Consider the following 26,381-nt stretch of genomic DNA (forward strand, 5'->3'; position numbering starts at 1 on the left):
TGTATGCTGACACAAAGCTCTCCGAATGGCAGTCGGCTTGGTTGCCCTAGATATATTCGTAGAATGTGCTTAGGGTACTGCGGTCAGTACTACTGACCGGCTTGACCGTTGCAGCCTCCGAACTTTATGCCGTATCCATAGCAACGCACTCTCCTCGAGTTATATATATATATAATCTAGGCATCTGCAGTATACACATCCCCGACGCTATATGCTAATGATCCTAGACATATGTTGCAAGAAAATATGTAGGTGAGTGAGTTAGTTTTACGCCGCTCTCAGCAATATACGGTGGTGGTCTGTAATTAATCGAGTCTATACTAGACAATGCAGTGATCAACATGAGCACTGATCTGTACAATTGGGAATCGACGACATGTGTCAACCAAGTCAACGTACTTGACCACCGATCCCGTTAGTCGCCTCTTACGACAAGCAACGTCGCCTTTGATAGCAAGCATGAGTTGCTGAAGGCGTATTCAACCTCGGAAATTTACGGGGTAACATATGTAGGTATAACTGTCTAATTGAACTAAAGAGATTGTGATAAGGGTCAATAACTCGCTTGTGCATTATGTTAGGTGCTCTCTTTACTGGTTAGTGGTGTGTGAGTGAGTATGGTTTTACACCGCCTTAAAATTAGCAATATTCAAGCAATATCAAGTCACGGGACACCGTAATGGGTTTTGCATGCTGTGCTGGTCAGTGGACTTTGAGAGACACATGCAGATTGTTCCAGAGGATAACTGACAAGTAAGAAAAACGTCCGTGTCATATGTCTTCTGGCGTGCTTTGAGACGATGAACAGCGACTGATTAGCTGAGCTCAAACTCGACTCTCTGACGAGACTAAAGAATGTGATGGGGCTGCATTGTTAAAGATCACATATACTCTAGGGGGTGCAAATGCATAAATCTTTCATTGACATCGTCATAAATGAAACCCCGTCACCAAACTGCTCATTTCGATCTTTAATTACCTTAAATCGACCTTATTGACAACAGTGCACAATTCTCAACCGCAAGAGAAATTTCAACCAATCAGAACGGCGCGTCTCCGTGACGTAATAGTAGAATTCATATACATTTCAGGGGGTAAACTATTTCGTTTCCAGGTTTTTACAAACCTGAAATCGCGACAGCTGTTGTGAAAAATGAAAGCTATATGTTCTGTCAATCTACTATCATTTAGTTTTGTCACCTGCTTTGCCTAGTTTCCGAGTTACCCATCTATAAGTCATGCTAAGTATCTTATATTCTATCCTAGCTGGGAGTGGTAACCAGTGATGTTGCATGAGGATTGGGGAGATGTGTCTGTGATTGGTAGTTCTGCAATTTGGACATTTTTTGCATGCTGGAGTTCAAGTCTTTGTTCATGTTCATTTTTTGTTCATTTTTATAAACTAGTTGTTAGTGTATAGTATATACATCTTCATGACTATATTCGGAAACTTTATGTTAGTCTCAGCCACTAAAGACCGTCTATAACGGTCTATATCACATGGCTTCTGCTCCTACCTAAATGTGTGCCTGTGAATGTTGTTCTAACTTCCTTTATAAATCAAATTTGATTGCTCAAAAATCTTTTACGAGATTTAGCAACGATAAATGGATACATTTCATTTTATACACTCCGCGTCTGTCATCGAGTATGTTTGTATCCAAAAAGCAGCAATTTATTCGTTAGAAGGTGATAAATTACAAGGAATCTCTTAGAGTAAGTACTATTTAGATTTGACCAATAACAGCCCACCACAACAAACTTTCATGGTCCGCACATGGCTTGAACTTCCTTGTCAAGTAGACGTGTAGACGTCGCAAAAATGATTCTGTGGCGCGGCGAAGTCTTTTTGATGTTGTTGCTGCCGCTGTGTGCCTTGTCGGAGGATGACAACGAGCGCGTAAAGATACCGTCGCTGTGTGAAGGTAGTTTTGATGGACAAGGAGATGTCCCTGACAATTACCTTTTTGTTTACTTTGTGAATATTGCGGATCATGTAGGTTTTCTTGCGTAAACAAATGTAAATGTTGTCGATTATCATGATTATAGTTGAAAATCGTCTTCTAAGTAATTTCATTCTTCGTTTACGGTTAGTTCATATGAACAAACTCGTATTCCAGCCTTGATATAGTACGAAGTCGTCTAGGTATATGCTGGACTACGTTTACGGTTAGTGTATTTTCGACGATCACACAAACAAACACGCTTTTGTCCCATAGTACTACTGTAGTGTCCGTAATTATAATCATATCTTCTCCCCTCCGACAGCACATGTCCATTTTCATTTCCGCGTTGTCGGTCATACAATGGAAATAAAATGTATCGTGACATGTCATGTCTTTCTCACATTTTTCCGTAGTGCTACAGTGCATGCTGACTTTTGACTGGTACATTTAAGTTTTTCAATTATTTCATGGATAGAATCTGTAAAATCGCGATTTCAAGCAGATTCTCTTTTGTTACATGATTACTTGAATTTGGTTGCGAGGCAATAAATAAATGTTAGTATTGTTACATATCCATTTTACATTATGATTTTTTTCAGTGTGCAAGTTTTTGACGGTGGAGTTAAAAGATCGGCTTCATGAAACTGGCAAGTCAAAGGAGGTTCTACAGACAGGTCAAGGACTAGACAGTAAGAGGAAAATCAAGTATCAGACATCGTAAGTGTTACCAGGAAGATGAAACTGGGAAAGTACCAACTGAAAGCACTGTTTAACTTGTCTGCATGCTGATCCCATGTTTTCCTTAATTGTTGGAAAATTGAGTGCCTTATCAAGATAGTGTAATAGTAAGGTATGCAGTATTAGATAATAGTAAAGTATAATGAGATATAATGTCATACTGTGTTTCTGTAGTAAAGCATACCTTGTTTTCTCAACAGTAAATTATCTCATGTTAAGACAGATGAAGGGCACATTCCTATTCTGCATTTAGTGTATTTAAAGTATTTAGTGCATTTGTATAGTACACCTGTGAAGATCTGGGTTAGAATTGATCTTCAGTAACTCATGTCATTGTCTCCCAATTGCATAAATTGATGCTCATTCTGCAGATCACTGGATTGTCTGATCCAGAAATGATTATTTAGAGACCATTGCCATATAGCTAGAGTATTGCTGAGAGTGGCCTAAAACTAAACCCACTCACTTATTTTTACAGTAAACCATAATGACACACTGTTATGTCTGTAGCATATTGTGTTGTTTCTGTGTTGCAACATTTCAGTTTACAACAGTTTCCAATAACAGAAATTATGACATTAATGACAGTCACTCAGCAGACTGTTTGACATTTGCAGCTTGACATTCCCGTTAACTTGGGCATATACCTGCATAAATAATGCCTTTTCTTCATTTTCATTGGTTGAAAGTAACAGATGTGCATCAACATCTAATGTAATCAGCAGATGGTTTTGCATTCACTTATTTCCAGGGAGTTGCGATTGATTGAAGCTCTGCAGGAACCCCATGTGTGTGAGAAGATCCTGGAGTATAACATCCATGCAGAGAAGGAGGGAAGTAAGCGGTATGCCAAGGGAAGGAGCGAGACTATGGAGACTCTACATGGTTTGGTGTAAGTGGTGATTGGCTGGTTACCTGTGGCTGAATTGTTTGAAATATATTATGTGCATTATCAAGAAAGTGTAATAGTACAGTATGCAGTATTAGTTAATAGTAAAGCTTAATGAGATACGTCATACTGTGTTTCTATAGTAAAGTATACCTTGTTTCCTCAATGGTAAATTATCTTGTGTTAATAGAGATGTAGAGGCTATTCCTATTCTGCCATAAAGTATTTAGTGCATTTTTTATAGAACACCTGTGAAGATCTCTGAGTTTAGGACAGCAAGCATAAAATATTGTTCATTGTGTTCTTGTAGTGCCAAGGGTGTGAAGGTCGAACTGGGGATGCCCTATGAGATGTGGGACAAACCATCAGCGGAGGTCACACACATGCAGAGAAAGGTAGGTCAAGGTCACCAACTGTTTCAGAAAGGGACACAGAAAGTTCACCAAATTCCTGAGAAATAGTTGACGGACACTCACATGCAATGTAGCCAACATGGAGGCGCCAATATAGAATGGGTCTTACCATCACTGCTTGTCAGATGGGGTGTTTCAGTGGATTGGAATTGGTTGATAGACTGTCATCGTACCCAGATGACGTGGATATTTATACATGATATCAATCACTGGTTGGTCTGGTCCACTCTTATGTTGTTACAGAGCTGGAATGTTTCATTTTGCCACATCAACAAACTAAAACATAAACTAAGGTAGATGAAGGCTGCACACTTGCAGAAGACAGCACAAGTTCATGCTGACCTTTGCATGATAACATGGCTGTGCCAAAGGGCTCTCTCTTCACTCCATTTCTTGCTTTTGTCATCCCTGTTGAATGTACCACTACTATTCACTGTCCAATGTGATTGGGTGGTAAGGCTTGCTGACTTAGTTGACCATGTCATTGTATCACAGTGGTATAGATCGATTCTCGTGATGCAGATCACTTGATTGTCTAATCCAGGCTTGATTATTTCAAGAATCTTACTGGGTGCAGTGTTAAACAACAAACTATCAATCACTACAAACATAACATCAATGGGTGTTCAGACTTCAGATGCTGATAGCTGTTGATAGTCTTAAAGTGACATTTCAGGACAGAGATTGTATATTTCAGTGTTTCTCTATTGTGGAGGATTATGAGGATGACATCGAGACATGGTACTACCATCATCAGGACCGTGACTTGACCCAGTATCTGTGCAAGGAGAGGGTGCTCAAAAAAGCTGATGCAGGTATAAGTGATGAACCTTTCTCCTTGTTTTGTAACTCGAGAGAGTGTGCATAAACACACACCCTAGTTGTTGTTGTAACAGTTTTTAGTTTAAATCTTTGATAAACCTGAAGTTCTGATTTAGCAGTTTAAATTCAGTTTAAATATGCCTACTCATACCCAAGAGAACTTCGTTTCTAGCAGTATTCGTATGTACTCTAAAGGTTGCCTGCACGAAGGATCAGAGTCCAAGAGTGAGAAGGCCAGCAAAGGTTGGTATTATAATAACTCCAAATACCTGGAATGTTAATAATGACCCTCAAATCTATAATTATTTTGGATATCTTTGTTTCTTTCACTGTTTGCTACCTATTGACACATTGAGATGTTTTTTATAGTTTTTCCAAGGACATACGTACATATAAACATTTCTGAGATAAAATAGATATATATCCCCATATATAACATAGGTATATCCCAAATATGACATATGATATGTATGTTTCTCCATTTGTAATATATGATGCATACAAAGCATATTATGTGACAAACAATCTGTATATATCATATGTGACAGATGATACAGGTGCACATACCACCATAAATGACAATACATATATACTTAACAACAAAATAAACAAGGTTCTGTTTTTTCTTAAGTTTTAAATAGAAGACATAAACATGAATGCAGACTTTTATGAGATTTCATTTTTTTCAAAATGTTTCTTTTGATGGTCAGTATATATCATGTAAGACATAAAATGCATGTATTTTATGTCATCCAGTAAAGGATTATTTTTAACTCAACATTAAATCAGATGAGTGTATGAAGAAATAATAATGATAAATTCTAATTTCAGGAAATCTGAAGGGTGACACAGGTTCAACTGATAAGTTGTCTGATGAAGTTCCTGTTGTCAGTGATGATGACCATGATGAACTTTGACCTCAGCCCCAACACAGTCATACATGATTTCATTCATCTTGGACCATTTTCTGTGAGCTGTTGTTGATGAGTGTTTGTGAGAGTGTTAACAAGGGTACATATTGTATGTAATAGTATGAAGGGTAGAGGGAATGGTGGCAGTGTAAAGGTGGTACACTTACGCTTCCTTTACCCAACACATGAACATTGCGTTAAGAAAGAGATGTGTAATTTTGGGATGTCTGCAGAATCATCAGTAGTACTGTGGTTGGATACTAGTATTCAGTTTCCAACAGACTAGTGTGTGAGTGACTGAGTGAGAGAGAAGAGAGAGAGAGATTCTTGCCGCTGTTCAAAGATAAGCAGGATAAGAAGATCCCACTCAGCTGAAGAATTAACTAACATTGTTTGAAATGCAACACTTCTATCATTCTTTGTAAGTATGTTGATCTGCTTTAATGCTGTTTTCCTTTGTTGTCTGAAGTTTCCTTAAGATGTTTTTCAGTTTTGAACATACGGTTATTAATGATGGTGTCCATGAAGGTTCCTACTCTAATTCCCCTGCTGTTGTTAGTGCACTGTATATGTGTATTAAACTCTTAGAATATATTTTTTCTACAAGATGAAGCTTAACGTCACCTTTCAATGACATTGTACTGAAGCAGTCTCATCACATGTCAAGGTCAGCCATTCCATAATTCAGGTATTAGGTCATAGTTCAGCCTTTCACCTCATTTGAGGCTCACTGACTTGACATGTCATCAGTTCCCAATTGTGCAGATTGGTGCTCATGCTGTTGATCACTCGATTGTCTTGTCCAGACATGACAATTTACAGACCACCACCATATAGCTGAAATATTGCTGAGTGCGGTGTAAAATTCACTGACACTTCATCTAACCCAGCAAGGCAGTGTTGGTAAAATGGGACAGGTGCTTAGACATTGTCTTGGGTAACCATGTTTGGGGACAGAAAATATTTTGACTAGGACTCCTGTGAAGGTCAGAACTGGTCTACAGCAGCCCATGTTTGTTCTAAGAGGCAACTGAAAGAGATCAGATGGTCAGACTTGCATACATGAGTTGTGTTTGTCATTATATCCCAGTTGTGTGAAAATTGATGCTCTTTTGACAATCACTGGGTTGTCTGGTCAAGACTCGCTATTCACAAACCACCATCACATGTCTGGAATATTGCAGAGTGTGACAAACAAAATCTAGTCAGAGGCTTTGGTTGTTTTTGCAGCGAGAGGAGATGTTTTCCAAAATGATAAATGTTCAGAAGCAGAAATGTTGATGTTGAACACCATCCACATGTCATAAAAATGTTTAAGGAACTTTGACTCAGCAAAACTACTGTTCTCTCCTAATTTATGGAGTAAACAGTCATTGATTGATAGCAAGCTCCAACGTGACATGACATGACATATTGACAAGCAGTCACCTGATTTTACAAGAACTGGAGCCTTGCAAGGATGCATTTGTAACAAAGAACAGGATTTTGTACAAGTTGATTTTGTACAGCATTAATGATCTACATGCAGCGTATTTGTTTTTCACCTGTGTGTCATATTGGAAGGGTCACAGATGTGCTAATATACGTTGCTGTTAACAGTCTGTGTAAGAGTATTAAATTTTACTGACACTCCTCTGATTCTGTTGTCAATAACTCTAATCAGAAAGAGTGAGGGAGTTTAGTCTTATGCAGTGTTTAGCAATATTCCACAAATATCACGGCAGGGGACACTAGACTTCAAACATTGTACTGATGTGGGGAATAGACCCCAGGTTTTCCCCCGCCTACCCCGGCTACCCCACCTCCCCCAATCAGAAAGAGACCATGAAATGTTTGAAGTCCCATGTCACTTGTCAGTGAATAGTGAAGTTGGGTTTCAAGCTGCATTTTAGTTTTATCACTGCAAGTCAGCTTGATGTGAGACAGTCCTGTGTGATGCAGGTCTCTGCTGCTTGCCGCTTCACGGAAATACATGGAGTACAGTGCAGAGAACCTAAATAATCAGGGTGAATCGGATCCTTGACCACCATCAGTATATGAAGCTCATGATATCCTTGGTGGGAATGTCATTATTTGTTAATATTGTACCTTGCTCTGATGGAACACTGGAAAGTCAGGTCAATGTCTGCTGAAGGTAAAGAGTGGCTCTTACAGGCAAAGAAACTTTCAAGGCAAACTTGATGGAGTGCATTTCTTCAGTAAGGTTCGTAATTATTACCTGTGATTGGTATTACGAGTTTGTTTAGTTACCATGGTTACCAGTTTCTCATGATGGTTGAATGTACTTGCAATATATCAGAGGAGGACTGAAATACATACCTGAAGTAGACTTCCTAATGTCACCACCAGAGGACATGGCTGTGGATCCTTCACAGTGGTTTTATATGTACACAGAGACAAACAGTACTTCACTTTACATGGTTTATTACATCAAGATCCAAAATTATTTTCATCTCCTGTGCAAAACTGTATGAACAAGCAACACATGACTGGTACCTCTCTGTACAATGTGGCCAAGTGATGAGACAGTGCAACATGTAGATTCTTTGGCTCTCAACATTGGCCATAGACAGCTCACACTACCATTGCATGGCTAGTAACAGAACAATACGGAGCATGTTGCTGAAGAAGTACTTATGCATAGTGAATGCCATGTTCAGAGATTCATCAAGACATTATCACGTTTATTGGTACAATCAGACATGCTGTATATACTATTCACGTTAAAGAACACTTGATTCTTTCTTTCAGTTTTCTACAGATGGTCGGTCATGGCATGAAAGACTTATTACTGTAATGTGAAAGTAATCAAGGTTCAGTAACTTCTTTGAATCGTGTAATTTGTCAGTAAAAACTACATGTTCTTATTTTCTTTTAATAGAGAATTTTAATAGATATTAACCTACAATATGTAAGGAAAGTTATATCGGTTAACACCATATCCTTTCCCCTTCTTTGTGTCAAATATCTATATGTACATTGTCTGACTATAGTAATCAGTGAAATTGTCCAGAATATCAATCCACACATGTGGCACAATACATGTCATGTTAACATTGTAATGGGCCTTTTCATGATTTCTTCAATCATGCAAGTCGAAGATGTGTTTGCAGAGTGTTGAAAGTCTACGCTATTGAGCGCATAGATTACAACTTTGTGTCCCATGTTCTGTTTGCCTCTGTGAGTGAATGATTTTAGTTTTACACCACTCTTAGCAATATTCCAGCAATATCATGGTGGGGAACACCAGAAATGAGCTTCACACATCATACTAATGTGGGGAATTGAACCTAGGTTGCTCTTGTGTCTCCCATACATTTCTGATGTATGCTACTACTTGCCATAAATGTTGCTAGCATCAGGCCATAAATGCCTCGTGTTGTTAGCATCAGGCCATAAATGCCTCGCGTTGTTAGCATCAGGCCATAAATGCCTCGTGTTGTTAGCATCAGGCCATAAATGCCTCGTGTTGTTAGCATCAGGCCATAAATGCCTCGTGTTGTTAGCATCAGGCCATAAATGCCTCATGTTGTTAGCAATCAGGTCTTCATTCCAAGTGAGTGCACAACAGACATGCTGCAGCACTTAAAAATTCTGCCTGCCCAAAACAGTCTATTTCCATCTCTGACAGTAAAATTTCAAAAGTATTTTGAACCCCAATATTTTTACCTCTCACAGTAAACATTCCATAACATCAGACGGGTTCTCTTGTCACCTTTGTAAGGTTTTATGAAAATTGTGTCAAACTTCATTCATTTGGACAGTTTAGGTTATAACCAATCACAACACATGTACATTCAGTTTATTGTTGAAAACCAAACAGGCAAGTTTATATCTGGACTGGTAATATTTTTTAAAGTTACCAGTCCAGCTATATGAATTGTAATATGGGGAGTTTTAACAACTGCCTACACACTTGTTGAGGCATAGAGTAGCATTCTACATACTTCACTTCATTCAGAAATCAACAAAATGATCTTAAAAATATGGGCAATTCTTTTTAAAGGTGGCATCAAATTTAGTTTTTAAACTGGTCATTTTGTTCTTCATTTACTGTGAATAAATTCCCCAAAAGGAATAAATAAAAAAATTCAAAGAGGTATGATTGTTTCTCAAAGGTAAGATAATTGTGATGACCTGTAATAATAGATCAACATCAATGGACTAATATATCAGTATCACCCAAAGTATTCCTAGGAGTGTGTCAGTGCTGTCCATCCTTGTCTAAAGTCATCTTAACTGTAATCATCTCCCATCATACATGCATTCACATTAACATAACTATGCAATAGGAATTTATTGTTCGAACAAAATTTTGACTAAGACGTAAATTGAAGGTGTACAGATAACAACAGATGAAGTAACCTAACCTTAAGACTAGTGCATACTTCTTTTTTGTCATTCAGCACCCAACACAATCCTTCAACTGATAAATATTGACATATTCAATCTCTTTGCAAAATATACAAACATGCAGGGCAATGTTCTGTCACAAACATTTTTACATGAGGTTTGTTTCAAACATCTTGTAAGTGATAACTTTCAACATTTATCATTCTGAAAGAAGACAGACAAAGGAGTACAATAAATGGAAACTCATTCATAAACCTAAAGTATCTATGTACTCTCAACCGGGCATCATATGGATAAATACAGAAATATAGACACTGTGGCTGCACTTTATTTTGTGGAAAATGTCAAAATCACTCATACTGAAGCAATCTAGTTTTATCTGCTGAGACTTTAGTGAAATCCAACATATTAGGCTGCATAAAAATAATAAAATGTTTCTCGGGCACATTTTTTTAAAAAATGAGGACGGTATGAGTTTTTCTTAAATATTTCATAGAAAAAAATGACTAGGGAGGAACACATTTTTAAAATATTTTTCTCTCAGGAATACAGCTTGTGAAGTTTAGCAATTGTTAATGAGTTGTAGATTCAGTCACACTCGTTCTTACAGACACTCATTCTTATAGTAGACAAATGGATGATTGGGACGCGGCCAAGTCCAATGTAATTTTTTTAAATGGCAATAAAAAATTGTTACGTATATAATCAACGTGATGCGCCTATGCCCGAGAAACATTCACTTTTTTATTTAGCCTCATTATTTGGCCAAATGAAATCCTGAACACATTCCTGGATGACAGCAAGTCCCCAAAATAATCACACTGTCCACCATACAGAACATACAGGTACCCCAAGAATCTCAGGATCGTCGAGCAAGCAGCAGATTGAGCAAGTAAGCCTCCTTCCTCACTAATACTATGTTATGAAATACTTTTCATTAACACCACAGGTTGAATTATCAGGATTACAAAACCAGGCTCATTCCTTTCATGAAACATGTAGAACAATACATAGTGTGGAGCGGATACTGCTGATAATCCACACCATGGACAACAGATGAGTGTTCATGTTAACAGTAGCCAGTACTTCATGACAGTTCACTTGAGGACTGGTCATTTATTATTGGGGATGGTGGGGGGCAGTAAGATTAGGGGGGACCCAGTCAAACATTACAGAAAAAGGGGGAATTTGGGACTGAAAAATTATTCCATTCCAAGCATAAATAAATGACATGGGACAAGTATTTATTACATGGAAATAATAAGAAACTACATAAAAATAGTTACCTGGTACATGAACTGGAGCAGGATGGCTGCCGGAAGAGGTATTGAACCAATGTTCCATCTTTAATTAAAATATTGCAGCAATATTCCAGCAACATTTAATCGGGAGATGTCAGAAATGGGCTTCACACATTTTACTCGTGTAGGGAATCAATCTGGGTTGTCAGTGTGACAAACCAAAGCTTTAGCAACTCAGCTACCCTAACATTCTCACCACCATTTCGAAGGTAATTTCAGCAGAATATGATACAGTGACCGCTAGTTCCAAATAAGATATCACCTGTCCCTTGAACTATTTTAAAGAAGATTGCTGCATGTTATTTCAGCCTCTTCAAAGGGGAAAGCCCACCAGCATACTTCCTCACTTATCTCCCTTCATGAATAATTCAAACCTTTACATTTTCACATTTCTACAGTTTTACTAGCAAATCCCTACAGGAAGATTTATCAGTCCTATTAAAACAACAGTGATACTGATTCTACCAAAAACCGCTTCAACAAATATTTAAAAAAGCAACATTAATTAACAGTTCATGTTGTTTATGCTTTCAATAGTTTTATGAAGATTTCATATAAAGTTATGAAAAAAATAACTTCAGATATCAGCTTCTATCGATAAAAATGTTTTTGTACATCCTCATGAATTAGGCAACTTAAAAACAAGTCAATCACAAAAAGCTTCATCTGAACATGGGACAATGAATTTGTACATATGCAAAATGTCTGGCAGCAGTACGATTCATTTCCTTGGTGTTTTCACGACATTAAAATGACTGCACTGTAAAACATTTGGATGAATATTCTACAAGTAAAATGTTATGGGATGTATTGAGGTGTCTCTTCTCAAGGTCTCTGAAACCTTGGTTGACCAGGCGGACGGGGAAATCGCTGACCTCCATCAGGACCAAATCTGGGGTTGAATGGAGGACGGGAACAAGGACCGCGAGGACCAAACCGGGGACGATTCTGATTCCAGCCACCTGGAGGTCCACCAAAATCTTGTGGATTTCTAGGTCTAAATGATCTGGGACCACTTTGACCAAAGTTAGGCGGAGGGCCTCTATTTCCTCCCTGGGGAAATCTGGGTCCCCCTTGCTGGTGACGAGGCTCAAAGGGATGACGCATACCTTGGTTCCCATGGGAACCTGGCCCACCATGCTGATTTGGAGGATGGCCTCGACTTTGAGCATCACTACCATAGTGATTGTCAGATCCATACTGATTATTAGAGGATGCGCTGTCTCCTCTCATTCTGGGTCTCTCTCTCTCAAATTTGGAACTTTGGTTTGGAAACTGGTCTTGTTCGTATTGGCTGTTCTTCCATGAACTGTTAGGAGGTGGTCTATTAAAGTCCATTTGTGCAAATTTATTTGGAGAGTCATTAGCACTAGGGATGTTATTAAAATGTTGCTCAATTTTCTCTTCTGAATACTGTTGCTGATCACTTAGATCACTACCTGGCTCTAGTTTGACCTCTGCTGAAAGGATATCTGGAGTTTCTATAAGAGATGGTGTATCAGTGTTACCAGGAGGATCTATGCTTGGTGTATCCCATTTGCTTTTCCTCCGTCTGACTCTTTCTCCGTTTGCTCCACTCCTTGAACCATCTTTGCTTCTACCACCAGCTGCATCATATGGCTTCATTCCTGTAGCTGCCTTGTCTGAGGAGAAATCGTCAGGTCGGAAAGGCTGACTCCTCTCGAATCTGTCCCTCTCTGGTTCCTGAGGTGGTGGAGGTGGAGGGCCACTGAAGTGTTTGAAGTTTTCACGACCTGAATCCCTACGTGAATCAGCACTATTTCCTCTATTGTATGAAGAGTGATCTGATCGATTATCTCTGTTTCTGTCTCCGGAGCCAGGGCCTCCATATGAAGGAGGTCCACCGAAACCACCCATTCTACCAAAATTATCTGAAGAACCTTCTTGCTGCCTACCAAAGCTGGATCCAGAATAGCCACCTGAGTGTCCTGAATGGCCGTAGTTCCTGTCCTGACCTGACTGGCCCTGCTGACCATAGTTCCTGGAATTCTGCTGGCTAAAGTTCTTTGACTCTTGATGACTCTTTCGGGACTCATTTTGCCCAAACTGTCTTGATTCATGACTGCCATAGTTTCTGGACTCCTGTTGCCCTCCATAGCCTCCTTGGTGACTTCCGTAACTACTCTGATGACCACTCAAGCCACTTTGTTGACCACCAAAACCTCCTGGTGCATTTGGCTGATTACCAAAACTTCTTCCGCTTCCAGAACCACCAAATCCCCTTCCACTGTCTTGTGCATTGTTACTTTCTTGGCTGTATTGATCATCACCACTGTGTGGCCATGGCTTCCTGTCAGCTGGTTCTCTACTTTGCCAGTTCTGCTGTCCATCACTGCAATAGGGAGGCCAACCCTGAGAACCTCCTCTCCCTTCTGGTGGATAAGCACTGTTCTGACGAGGTTGATCTCCAGAAGCTGGGAATATCTCATTCAAGTCCTGAGGAGGCAATGATGGTGTTCCTCTGGACTCCCCATACTGCTGCTGGGACCAGCCATACTGTCCACGGTCCCACTTGATTTCGTCTTTCACTGGAAGTTTGTCTGCCCAAGGTCCTGCCCCCGCAGCGGCTGCTGCTGCTTGTGCAGTAGGATCTTCTTCGCCTCCTCCATACTGCTTTATGAAATCAAGAGCACTGCCAGATTCCTGCTTGCTTCTCTTGTTAGGGGGTTCATCAAAGCCTCTCTGGTACCCTCCTCGTGACTTGTATGGCCTGTCCTGTCTCCCACTGTCATACCCTTGGTGCTGCTGGTCTGGGTATCTGCCCTGCCCTTGACGGGGTGAATGGTTTCGAGGTGGGTGATTATCCCCTGATCTGAAGTTGTGCTGCAAAAGATACATAGTACAAAGTCTTAATATAAAAGATGACTCATATAGGAGTACAAAATAAGAATAAGAAATAAATCTGAACAACTACTTTATTTACAATGAGGAGCAACATTACCATATATGTTATCCTTACTTAGTACTTCATCTAATAAAGGCATGATTTTACATTCAAGAAGTATCATCAGAAAACATATCAAATATGCACTGCACAGTGTGCGAATCACTGCTGACCAAATGAGGCTCTCAGCATACTTTTCAGTAGATTTTAGGGTTACTTAGTGGACTAGTTTTCTTCACCAACAATTCTAATAGACCGAGGTTCTTGACTAGTGGCTAAACTGGTCTACACTGTGGGACTCTAGGGCATATATGGCTGTAAGGGTATAAGGTTTATCATAAGACTCTACAAAATAAAGGGCCAAGAATGGTTGCATGGCACTATTCAACAATGAGGACTTTTAGTATCTGGTTTCCCTAGCTCAGGTTTTAGGGCAGGTGGTGTAAGTTCCTGAAATGTACAATGATACACAATGTCAAAGAATTAAGGCACCCCTCGGCTGATCCTCATACCATGCAGATGGCAGGGATAGTAAGCCCAATATATACACAACTTTTCCAACAGGCATAAGCCCTGTCTTGGTCATCATCTGCTGCAGAAAGCCTATACGCCTACCTGATTCCTGTTGTCATGTCTGAATACAGCCTCTCTGGGTGGACGCTTCTCCTGCCCTTCTTTGTTGTACCTAGAAATGAGTTACATAACAATAAGAAACACACTTCCTAAAGTTTAATTTGCTGTTTAACATCTTAAGATGATGAACAAGACTCATGAGTAATTGACACAAGTCAATATGATTGACTGACAAATTATTCAATCGACAGCTCCAGCACTAGATTAAATGAACTGCAGAAGTGGAACAGACTGTCAAAAACTTGACAGTCTTATAGTTAAGGCATCAAAATTGATGGCACTTGCAAGGAACAAGTTCACAAACAGATCACAGTGAGATCACTGCTTTCATATCTCTTGACAGTTTAAGAGTGGCAGAGAACAGAAATGATAGATTAATGAATTCACAGTTGTCTCCCCTTTTTTATTGTGATCTCATGCTGTTGAATCTAAAGATATGCTACTCACTGGTGAACAAGATTCACTATCTGGTCCCTGTTCAACTCCACAAAGTCAATCCTGTCAAATAGATTATCTCTGTCTTCAGGCAAGGTGAAGTTGGCTTTCATCTCCAGAACTGCTTCCTCAGGGACCACTTTGCCTGCAACCCATAAGTGGTCGAGTGATGGAGCATGTGAGGAAGGAAGGGAGCAAGTGACCGAGCAAAACTTTTTCTTCATCTCAACAGGAGTTCAGGGAACTCTCAGAAATACTTCAATAAGCTCTCAGATATGAAAACAAGAGTCATCAGAAGATGACATATCCCCCCGGCTCCCACACATTTGAAAGGACAAATTATCTGACAGTTACTCAATGTTTTCTTAGATTAAGTTTGAATCGTTTCCATGGAAATCATGAAAAATATATATGCCAAACAGCAAAAGGCACCACTTCAAGATCTGTCTCATACATCTGCCAAGATCTGTCAAAAGATATGCCATGGTTTTCGAGTTGTGCTCTGGAAACGAAGCCTATCCCTCCATTTTGAGACTAAGTCAGAATTGTTTCAAAGGAAACCGGGGGGCAAAAAAAGAGTCATCAAAAGATGACATATCCCCCAGCTCTCACATATTTGAAAGGACAAATTATCTGACAGTTACTTGACGTTTTCTTAGATTAAGTTTAAATCGTTTCCATGGAAATCATGAAAAATATAAGTGCCATATATCTGTAAACAGCAAAAGGCACCACTTCAAGATCGGTCTCATATATCTGCCAAGATCTGTCAAAAGATATGCCATGGTTTTCGAGTTGTGCTCTGAACACAAAGCCCATCCCTCCATTTTGAGAATAAGTCTGAAACGTTTCAATGGAAACTGAGAAAATTATAAATCACAAAAACCTGTAAATACCAAAAGGCCCCACACTGGGGTCAGCCACACATATCTACCAAAGTTTGCAGAAAAATATTGAACAGTTTTGGAGTTCTGCTCCAGAAACGAAGCCCACCCCACCATTAGACTAACACCAAAATGTTCCATGGAAATACAAATAAAAATGAAAAAAATTTTGTACATATTTTAAAAGGCATAACTATAGGTTGAGATTATTATATCTATCAAGTTTGGTCTAAAAATAATGAACGGTTTCTGAGTTATACTCCGGAAACAAAATGACGGATGGACGGACAGTCAGACCAGGCATCGACTATATCCCCCCGCATTACATGCCTGGGTGATAACAAAAGACCTTATTCCATTCTTAGCTATATTAGTGAAGAATTAAGACAATAGACAACCAATTGTTTCTACCACAGTGGTACCAAAACTACCAATAGAAACTATCACAAATTATCTAAACACTGAGAAAACATATAAAACAGTGAGGAACATTCTGAAAATACGAACATCCACATACACACAGTGGCTGGCGTGAATCATGGATGATGTTCCATCCGATACATTTTGAATCAACTCGTAAGACTGACTTTCATGGTGACTTGAAGCAACCATGGAAGTCAAAGCATGGCTAAAAAGATTAACTGACCAATCAATATGGGAATAACATGCAAACATGTAACATTACCATCCTCAACAGTCCTCTTGTGTGACCTCCGCAACAGTTCTGCATCATCTGGCTGAAGGACAGCAGCTACCCTGTAGAATCCATTGAAATTTCTCATCTTCTTTTTCCTGGCAGAAGGATACACATTTGTCTGGTCTAAGATATAGTTCCTCTTTCTCTTCCCAGCTGAAAGAGCAGATTGAAAGCTTTAAGCAACATTCAGTTATCAAAGTGAGAACATTTCAACATTATTTGAAGAAGCCATAGCAATGACTGAGTGAGAGTCACGACTCTCAAAACCTGATCCATATAGTCACCTCTCATGACACTAGGCTCACAGTAGGCTGCTCTATCTATCTATGAACAAATGAACAAACAAATGGACTAACAAACAGTGCTGTATCAAGCCCAGCCAACAGAACCAACATCTGATGGATTATCTGAACAAGCCATCCAAGTAAAGGTATGATGACCAGGGGACAATGCACTTCAGTGGATGTAAGTTGTTACTGCAATGCTCTCATAGTTCCATGTCTCTATTGTTGTCACTGACTCATAAGCACGATGTACATGCCATACACTAGCCTACAATAAGACATGACAGTGACCCAAGGTCAGCTCATATTTATGATACTTTTAATCCAAGCAAACCTCACCTATGGTGAAGAGTTTGTTGAGACACTGTGATGCCTTGTTGATGAGGACTTCCCATCGTCCATGGTAGTTCCGTTTCCTTGGCAGGCCCATGACTCTCATCTTGTCTATCAGAGTATCTGTACCAATAATGTTGTACCGTTTATCAGGATGGTTCTTGTACATGTTCAGACCCCATGTTGTCTTCCCTGCTCCTGGCAGTCCCACAATCATTATCATCTGAAAACAAACCAGTGATAATCTGATTACAAGAATGTTCACACAAGACATGTTTTCAACAGTTTTTGAAACTCACAAAAACAATGTGAATTACATACAACTCCTGTTGCAGCATGGATTATTTCAAATGGTTACAAAGAATAAAGAAACCATCATTATAAACAGCTGAACCTGTTGGAAAACACTGTTGAAATCCAGCACTCATTTACACTGTTCATTGCGACTTTGTTATGCATAATATTTTCACTGATGAGCAGTGAACTTCTAAGGACAAAATACTCCTGGATATCCAATAAGCTGATTTTGTTTTGCATCTTTTCATGTTCACCTCAATTTCAGTCATTTACAGTAAACACAGTACATAACTTTAGACATGTGCCTGGTAGATGTCTTGCATCTAGAAATGACTTTGTTGACCCTCACCTCACAATCAGAGATTTTCTCTGGTTCTTTCATTCCCCTAACTCTATCAGCAATCTGTCCGATGTACTGATACATTGGAGGGGGCGGAAACCAAGGGTCAATCTGACCTAGATTCACTTGGAATCTAAAACGAAAAGGCGTAAGAAATTAGACTTGAGAATACATACATCCTATGGTTAACATCTCATGATCACTTTAAAGGATCCAACAGGTTGTTAGATGCTCAAAACCATCCACACAACTAATACTAATCAAGAAATGAATGTAGGTGTACAAAGTACGAAGTAATGAAGTCTCTGCCAGTGATAAATATCATGCATTGGGAATAGCTGTAATGTTAAACAGTAATGGAATGAGTGATTTTATGTTTTGCAACACTTTCCACTACACTGAAGCAATACCACGATGGGGAAGACCAGAAATGTGCTAAACATGCTGTACTGCATGTGAGGATTCAAACCTGAGTCTTTGACATGATGAGCATCTGCTTTACATACAGGGCTACATCACTGCCATCATATGTAAACAATGAAGTCAGCAAGAAGAGCATGGAAGACCAGAAATGTGCTATACATGCTGTACTGCATGTGAGGATTCAAACCTGAGTCTTTGACATGATGAGCATCTGCTTTACATACAGGGCTACATCACTGCCATCATATGTAAACAATGAAGTCAGCAAGAAGAGCATGGAAGACCAGAAATGTGCTATATATGCTGTACTGCATGTGAGGATTCAAACCTGAGTCTTTGACATGATGAGCATCTGCTTTACGTACAGGGCTACATCACTGCCATCATATGTAAACAATGAAGTCAGCAAGAAGAGCATGGAAGACCAGAAATGTGCTATACATGCTGTACTGCATGTGAGGATTCAAACCTGAGTCTTTGACATGATGAGCATCTGCTTTACGTACAGGGCTACATCACTGCCATCATATGTAAACAATGAAGTCAGCAAGAAGAGCATGGAAGACCAGAAATGTGCTATACATGCTGTACTGCATGTGAGGATTCAAACCAGAGTCTTTAGCATGATTAACAAATGCTTTACATACATGGCTACATCACTGCCCTCACACGCAAATAATGTAGTCAGCAAGAATCACTATCAGGTTCTTTAAGATGCCTCTTAAATGCACAATGTTTCCTGAGGATTTATTCTCACCATAACAGCCACTGAGTGCACAAAGCAGGTAAATTTATACAAACCTATAGAGGTTATGAATTCTTTGAAGAAATTCCTCCTTGGGGTACATATTAGCAATTTTATGTCCATTATAAATTCCTACAGCAGTTGTAACTATATTTTATATTTAAAAATTTACAAAACAATTTTGTGAGACCTCCTTTGCAGGGCCTTCCCAGGGCAACCTACAGGCAAGAGCAGGTAACTCTGGCCGTCAACCTTGCATGTTGCATGTCATGTTCCTGAAAGAAGTGCGTGGTCAACTACAAAGTTTTGTGCTTCTTTCTATGTGTACTATGAGCAAGAAAGAGTCAGCTACTATACGTACGATTCCTTTTCTTAGAGGAATTTACTGGCTGAAGTTTTCCTTCATAAATAGTTGTAACTTGCCAGTCTGGTTCCCATTGCCTGCCTTGTGGCCGGCAAGATGGTGGTCCATGTATCTTGCATTTGTCTCCAGTCATGCTTCACATTGCATCTCATGTCTGGATGTATGTTTATATCTGTATTTCTTTTTCATATGCTAGGCTTGTCTTAACCCCGTTGCACTTGGTGCTGAAATCTCTGGAAAAGGCAGGAATCCTCTGTGCCGAGATAACACCTGCTGAACTGGTTTCATCCTCAGACGCGGAAGCCAAACTGTCCACATGGACGTCATGTTGCCAAGCAACTGCAGTCAAGTCCGAACTGTAGGTGTAGGGGACTAGAGGAATTGTAACACAATCCTCGGAACTTTGGTAATGCGTTCCTGAGGCAGAGAAACTAAAACCTGATGTGTCTCGAATCTTGCCCCCCAAGAAAGCCAGATTCTGTGTCAGGGCTAGTTCTGATAGTTCTTGAGATTGACAATCCAACCTAACTTGGTGAGAATATCCATCACTAACGGTGTGGTTTCCCGACTCAAGTGGTGGGCGAGTGCTCTGAGAATCTAGTCATCCAAGTATGGGTAACAAAAGTTGCCCTGTGCCCTGGTGACCTGAGCTGGTACCAGCATGAGTTTGGTGAACGCCCTTGGCGCCGTTGAGATGCCAAAGGGGAGCACATGAAACTGGTAGAAAACCTGAGTGCATAGGGACATGGAGGTATGCATCTTTGAGGTTAATTGACGTAAGACAATCCTCTGCCTCTACAGATGAGATCACTGAAAACTGTCTCCATCTTGAAAGACATTGATCATGTCACTCAGACTCTTGAAATTTAGAATGGGTCTGAAGCCTCCATTCTTTCTGGTACCAAGGAAATGAGTGGATCTCGGCATGGTGGATTCCTGCCTTTTCTGTAGATTTTGACACCGGAGTGCAACAAATACCCATAAAAGGGGGCAGATCTCACTTCCACTGCAGCATGTGGCCATCCCTGAATGTGGACAGGACACTGGGATTCGATTTAACTCTCTCTCATCGAAGGAATACACAGGACCCCTAGGACTGTCATCTGGCTGGCCACATGGTAGGCAATGGCAACCAGACTGACAAAGTTACAATTTATTAATGAAAAACTCAGCCTAAAAATTCCATCTAACACATGTGTGTAAGAAAAGGAACCATACATATAGTACTAGTAGCTGACTCTTTTTCGTAACATAGTTACAACTGTCAAAGGAAGTTTTAATGGATATAAAAATCCTTATAGTGAACCCCAAGGACGACCTCTGAGAAAGAATTAAAATCATTTTTTTCTACCCAGTGTCTCCTCATATAAGTACTACACACTGAATGATATGAGGATTCAGATCTATGCAATTATTCAATCATCCAGACATGAGTGAAATGAAGCCTGTATACACCAATTCTGAGACTTATGAAAAAGGCAATAATTTGGTACTTACCGACAGTTTTTGGAAAGAATGTGAGGGAACAGTGCCATGTCCTTGTTGCCCACAGGGTAGCTGTGAAGTGGGATAGCTACCCCTAAATATCGGCCATTCTTCATGTAGGAGATTTTTGCTGGACGATCATCTAAGTCCAACATGGCACCAATTACATCTCCAACCTCAAACTTTTCCCCGTAATTTGAGAATTTATTATTTGTAGAAAATTTTCCAGTACCACCATAACCATAAGACCAAGGTTCTTCTCCTAAAGAAACATATAAAAAATCATTAACATGAATAACACTGAATAAGTAAGTGGGTGAGTGAGTGAGCGAGAGAGAGGTTTTACACTGCTTTTAGCAATATTCAAGTAATATCATGGCAGGGGACACCAGAAATGGGCTTCACGTTGTACCCATGTGGGGAATTGAACCCAGATCTTCAGTGTGACAAGTGAACGTTTAAACCACAAGTCTACCTCACCACCCCAACATGACTAAGAAAGAAAGCACAGACACATTATGATGTGACAGCCTTCAAATGTTGACTGTGAAAGTAAGTTATCATTATTATGAACACTGTACTAAGTGAAAGTATACGGATTTCACTGTTTCATGTTGCAGTGAGCACAAGCAGTAGTTTTTCACATATGCAATGATACACACTGTGGAGTACAATGACACAGTAAAGTCAAACATAGTTTGTACTGGGTCTTAACCAGAGAACAAGCATGAAGTACTGTAGGTCTGTTCTGACAAAGAATCCCAAAAGATCAGCAACATTGGTAATATACTTTAAGAGATACGTTATCACCCAAGGACTGTAGCCAGGGGTCCTACCAAGTGGACACACACCAAGCACTGAATCGATATGGAACATCAGTTGAACTTACCTAACTGGAATGATGATGAATCTATTGACCAGCCAACTCGGACAATGTGAGGGTCAGTTTCATTGTGGTCTTCACCAAAGTCCACTGGGAGGTGCTCTGTAATGTGGACCTCAAAGAAACCTTTCCCTTTGCAGATTCCGTGTGTTGCTCGTACCCCTGCCCAAGTGAAGCAAAAGCCACTAGGCTGGTTCAGTGTGTGGGCACCATATCTGCAAACATAAATTTGTAAAAATATTTAGAATTAACGACTGTGACGATGCCCCTTAGCTGATTTCCTAGCTTCAGAAGTTATTTCAGAACTGTTTATACAACATGAGTTGTCCCTACTGAGCAACTGCCAATTAATTTGAAAAGATTGCTATATATATTGCAGATTACAATTTCTGTCAAGAGGTTTCCCTTCATTCAGCGTTTGTTCAGCCAATAATCTATTACAAACATTCAAGTCAAAACAGTCACAAACATTTTTCTACCTAATGGCAATGATAACGAAAATATTCCAGAAAGAATTTATGAAGTCCCAAACTAGTAACTTAATCACTAAAAAAAAACCCACCCACTTAAAAATACAACAATTTGTCTGATTTGGGACATCTCACAAAGGAGGCCTTAGCTACAGATGATTACTGATGAACAGCAGTTTACACCATACTGAGCAGCTCTTACCCATCATTGTCGATGACTAAGTTAAGATCTGAGTTGAAGTCATCCAGCACTGTAACAGATTCTGCTGAGACAGGTTGTTCCTCCTCCGCAATGTCCTCAACAGGCATCGCAGGAACTGCCATACCCGGGAAACTGAAAGCATGGATACATTTTCATAATATTACAGCAATGCAGGCAGCACCAAATTCATAAAACACTCTGCTGTGTAAATATAAATCACTGTTCCATCAAAATAAGTGTGTATGTATGTACATGCTACACATAACACACAGGACACTGACAAACAAACAAACGTGCGTACCATGTAATGTTACATTTCTATTCAGTAGCACATCTTTGAGTAGAATGAATCTGTGATGATCCAGGCTAGATTTGGTCTTCAGTACTGAATGCTTCTTGCAAGAGGCAACTAATGGAATCTGATGGTCAGACTTGCTGTCATAGTTGACATGTCATCATATCTCAACTGGGTATATCGATGCTTATGTTGTTTATCATTGGATTGTCTTGTCTAGACTTGATTATTTACAGGCCAGCTGGAATACTGGTGAGTGTGGCGTAAAACTAAACTCACTCACTCAAGCTGAAAGAGCCTACCCTTAGGTGTGACTTAGACAAGAGAAGCATTAGGATTACTTTAAGAGCTCATTAAATAATGTTGCAGTTTCTACTGTTCTTTAATTTCAAAATGGGGTATGTATGCTATCAATTCTTTTCTGTCTCAAAAAACATTAACAAATACTTAGGCAAACAAAGGAGGGAACATATGAAAGCACAAATGTTCCTCTATTTTTTCAGATTCCTTCACGCATAGTGCAACACAATTACAATGCTTATGAAGAAACCTAAAAAAAAAAATAAATGAATGAACACTTCTGTCATCATGTGTTCCCATATTTGTTTCCCTAAGCATATGTTAATCACCAAATTTTGGACTTGGCTTGGCATATATTTTCAGGAGCACAGTGTCTTTTGCCACAAAATATGGCATACAAATGATACATTTTTCAAAAGCTAGGAGCAGACCCTTTAATACCATTGGTCAGAATAACAGATCCACATCACATCCTTTTGGCAGTAAAATTCACTCACAATTAGAAATACAGGGTTTATTCCTTCTTGATTCTTACCCATGATTAGCTCTGGCATCAACAAACTGTCTCTGGTCTGGTAAGGCAGTGAGAGCATTGAGACCTGGTGGTGCTTGTCTTGCTGCCAGGGGGATGCCCTGAGCCATGGTTGTAGACACAGGTGCCATGCCCCCTGCATGGGCGACAGCTACACCAGGAGGTATCATCTGTGGGATACCAGGATGTGGGGTCTGGATACCCTGGAGGGGCATACCTGGCATCGCCACCATGAAGTGCTGAGGCATCATCATGGGGACAAACCCAGGATACTGATTCATACTTAAGTATCTGTTTCTTCTACAACATCACTACACTGAAAAAAAGAAGAACAGCATTAACAATGCACTATTAATTTATCAGAATTGGTTATTTCATTGGAAAGAGTTCCACCTGTAACCCCCTCTTTTCACACAGAATATTTCCATCTTCCCCGGTGTAGCACTCCAACACTGAAATAAGTTCACTGATTGTTTTTCACACCTGTTCTAGTTTACCTAATGTATATTTAGGGTGAGGTATGCATGTCAGTTTGTAATTTTTGCTTTTGACTGTGGTGGTTGTGGTGGGGGGGGGGGGGACGGACGAAGCTCTTACCAATAAAATTTCATTTGCCTTACTGATTGACCTATTTGCCATATTGATTTACCTATTTTACATCAATAAATATGTCAGAGTTGATTTTGACCTATTTTGTCTTAATAAATATGTCAGAGTTGTTTTCTTTTATACAGACTGGCTGTATATTGATTCATAATCACTGTTGTGAACTCGATGTGGAATTCGTCTTATTCTTAATAACTAGATCCAACAAAGCACATCAGACAGTCATGAGCACTTGACTAAAGAAAAAAACATGACATATAATGGTCTTAATAGTAATACGTATACCAGTCTATGAATAAAGTGAAGTCAATGATATGTGGTCACTAACGAAAAAAATGACAAATGCATCACTAAATTAATAAAGGAATTCACAAATGTTTTACACATGATACTGCATTGCTCATGCAATTATCGACTCAACATAAAAGAACACTGACATGATGTACAACACATGTAGAGTGGGCACCTTCACTAGAAATCAATATTAGTGTGCTTGAGTTTGCAGTGAGAGCAATTTCTCATTACTAAAAGTGGTGAATGTTTTGTTTTGATCAAGTGTCAAGAAATGAAATAGACCAGGGCACTTGTTATTATTACCTTGTGATACAAATTCGCCAGATTACATTCTAATGGGTACAATCCCTGATTTGGGAAAAGTCAGATGAGTACATTAAAGTAAAGGATTTGCAATGGAGATGGCCATGATCTCAAAGTATGCATTTTGGATTTCCGAAAGTACGTTTTACCGAGTAATGATGTTTATATGCAGAACAAAACCTGTGTTAGTGATTCCGATCGAACAAATCTAAATAAATAACAGTCGTCTTGTACCAGTTTCCCTCAAACATGTGGCAATTTCCTTTCAATAAGATGCAAGTAGCAGTTTTGTTTCTTCAAGAAAGACATATCTTACACTGCGATGTCTGAACGGGATATCGGTTTCACATGCCGCATGGTCACAACCATTTTTTTTTGTAATTTCCATGTAATTGCAGAATGTAAGTATACAAATATCACGTATTCCCAAATGCCCTTATTCAAGATATCGTTATTTTGTAAGAACAAAACAGGTTGCGTTTTAGGCATGGTGCATATGAAACAAAACATCAACAGAAACAAAAAAATGTATAATAATCTTGAAAACATCTCACTAGTTTGAACAGGTTCCCCGTCAACAAAATGGCGTATGTACTTATTCTTACCGTTTCGGACTAGAGAGTTCGAAAGAACGATAACTCTAGTTTCGAGCGTTGCCTTCTTTCAAAGAAATGCAATCAACGTTAAGGTCCAAGCCCATTGTATATAGAAAGCATGGTGTGAATAAAGCAGAACAGGAAATCATATTGTTTACACGGGTGTTACTGGATACACTATTACATATCTTACCAGGGCGAACCCATGTTTTTGACCTGTCTAAATCCATTGTCTTTTACAGGGCGAAGAATGAGACTATCATGCCCCAGTTGTTATCTTGCACCTAGCAGTTTCACCCTGATCGGAATCTGTCGTACTTGCAATAAACTTCAGAAAGGCTTTTGTTTGAAATTGTTGTTGTTTTTGTTTTTTAATTATTTATTATTATTATTTTCTATTTTATATTCTTCTGGTTAATCTTCGCATATTCAGTCGCAAAACTACACTAGAAGACTGTATGCAATGGCTGATTCTGTGTTTTAACACGTTTTCTTAACGCAAGAACTTATATCCAGACTACCACGTGACTGATAGTATGAGCAAACATCTACAGTTCTTGTCTAAAATGCAATGCTTGAAGACCATTTATGGTTTTCCCGGGGCAATATTGTTAAATACTGCTAAACGTGGGCTGCAGTTCACAATGTAGAACATGTTATGATAAAACTTATTTATAAAGACTCATAAAACACATATTACTT

General features: G+C 39.3%; 2 protein-coding genes across 2 annotated transcripts; one reads left to right on the top strand and one right to left on the bottom strand.

Moving 5' to 3' along the window:
• The first annotated feature begins 1,718 nt into the window (after positions 1 to 1,718).
• LOC137283356 (protein canopy 4-like) lies at positions 1,719 to 7,351 on the top strand. Its single transcript, XM_067814819.1, has 7 exons — positions 1,719 to 1,925; positions 2,546 to 2,663; positions 3,436 to 3,576; positions 3,884 to 3,968; positions 4,684 to 4,801; positions 5,004 to 5,051; positions 5,640 to 7,351. Exons 1-7 carry the CDS (start codon positions 1,823 to 1,825, stop codon positions 5,723 to 5,725), a joined length of 699 nt encoding a protein of 232 aa, XP_067670920.1. The 5' UTR covers positions 1,719 to 1,822; the 3' UTR covers positions 5,726 to 7,351.
• Positions 7,352 to 8,126: 775 nt separating this feature from the next.
• Positions 8,127 to 25,688, bottom strand: LOC137283350 (heterogeneous nuclear ribonucleoprotein U-like protein 1). Its single transcript, XM_067814810.1, has 11 exons — positions 25,638 to 25,688; positions 23,884 to 24,196; positions 22,754 to 22,885; positions 22,088 to 22,296; positions 21,211 to 21,460; positions 18,191 to 18,314; positions 17,551 to 17,767; positions 16,916 to 17,080; positions 15,359 to 15,491; positions 14,894 to 14,963; positions 8,127 to 14,217 (listed from the first exon to the last, which is right to left on the bottom strand). Exons 2-11 carry the CDS (start codon positions 24,159 to 24,161, stop codon positions 12,199 to 12,201), a joined length of 3,597 nt encoding a protein of 1,198 aa, XP_067670911.1. The 5' UTR covers positions 24,162 to 24,196; positions 25,638 to 25,688; the 3' UTR covers positions 8,127 to 12,198.
• Between the last annotated feature and the right edge of the window lie 693 nt (positions 25,689 to 26,381).

This window comes from Haliotis asinina, chromosome 5 (genome assembly GCF_037392515.1).
Source record: "Haliotis asinina isolate JCU_RB_2024 chromosome 5, JCU_Hal_asi_v2, whole genome shotgun sequence".
Taxonomy (NCBI): Eukaryota; Metazoa; Mollusca; class Gastropoda; order Lepetellida; family Haliotidae; genus Haliotis; species Haliotis asinina.

What these genes read in the sequence shown, in the direction of transcription:
- LOC137283356 (XM_067814819.1), top strand. Translation starts at nt 1,823, where the DNA reads ATGATTCTGTGGCGCGGCGAAGTCTTTTTGATGTTGTTGCTGCCGCTG. An exon ending in AAAATCAAGTATCAGACATC is followed by an intron (nt 2,664 to 3,435) that starts GTAAGTGTTACC and finishes ACTTATTTCCAG; the next exon opens with GGAGTTGCGATTGATTGAAG. An exon ending in TCACACACATGCAGAGAAAG is followed by an intron (nt 3,969 to 4,683) that starts GTAGGTCAAGGT and finishes TGTATATTTCAG; the next exon opens with TGTTTCTCTATTGTGGAGGA.
- LOC137283350 (XM_067814810.1), bottom strand. Translation starts at nt 24,161, where the DNA reads ATGAATCAGTATCCTGGGTTTGTCCCCATGATGATGCCTCAGCACTTC. An exon ending in AGAAAATCTCTGATTGTGAG is followed by an intron (nt 17,768 to 18,190) that starts GTGAGGGTCAAC and finishes GTTTGTTTTCAG; the next exon opens with ATGATAATGATTGTGGGACT. An exon ending in GACATGACAACAGGAATCAG is followed by an intron (nt 14,218 to 14,893) that starts GTAGGCGTATAG and finishes TATCTTTTGCAG; the next exon opens with CACAACTTCAGATCAGGGGA.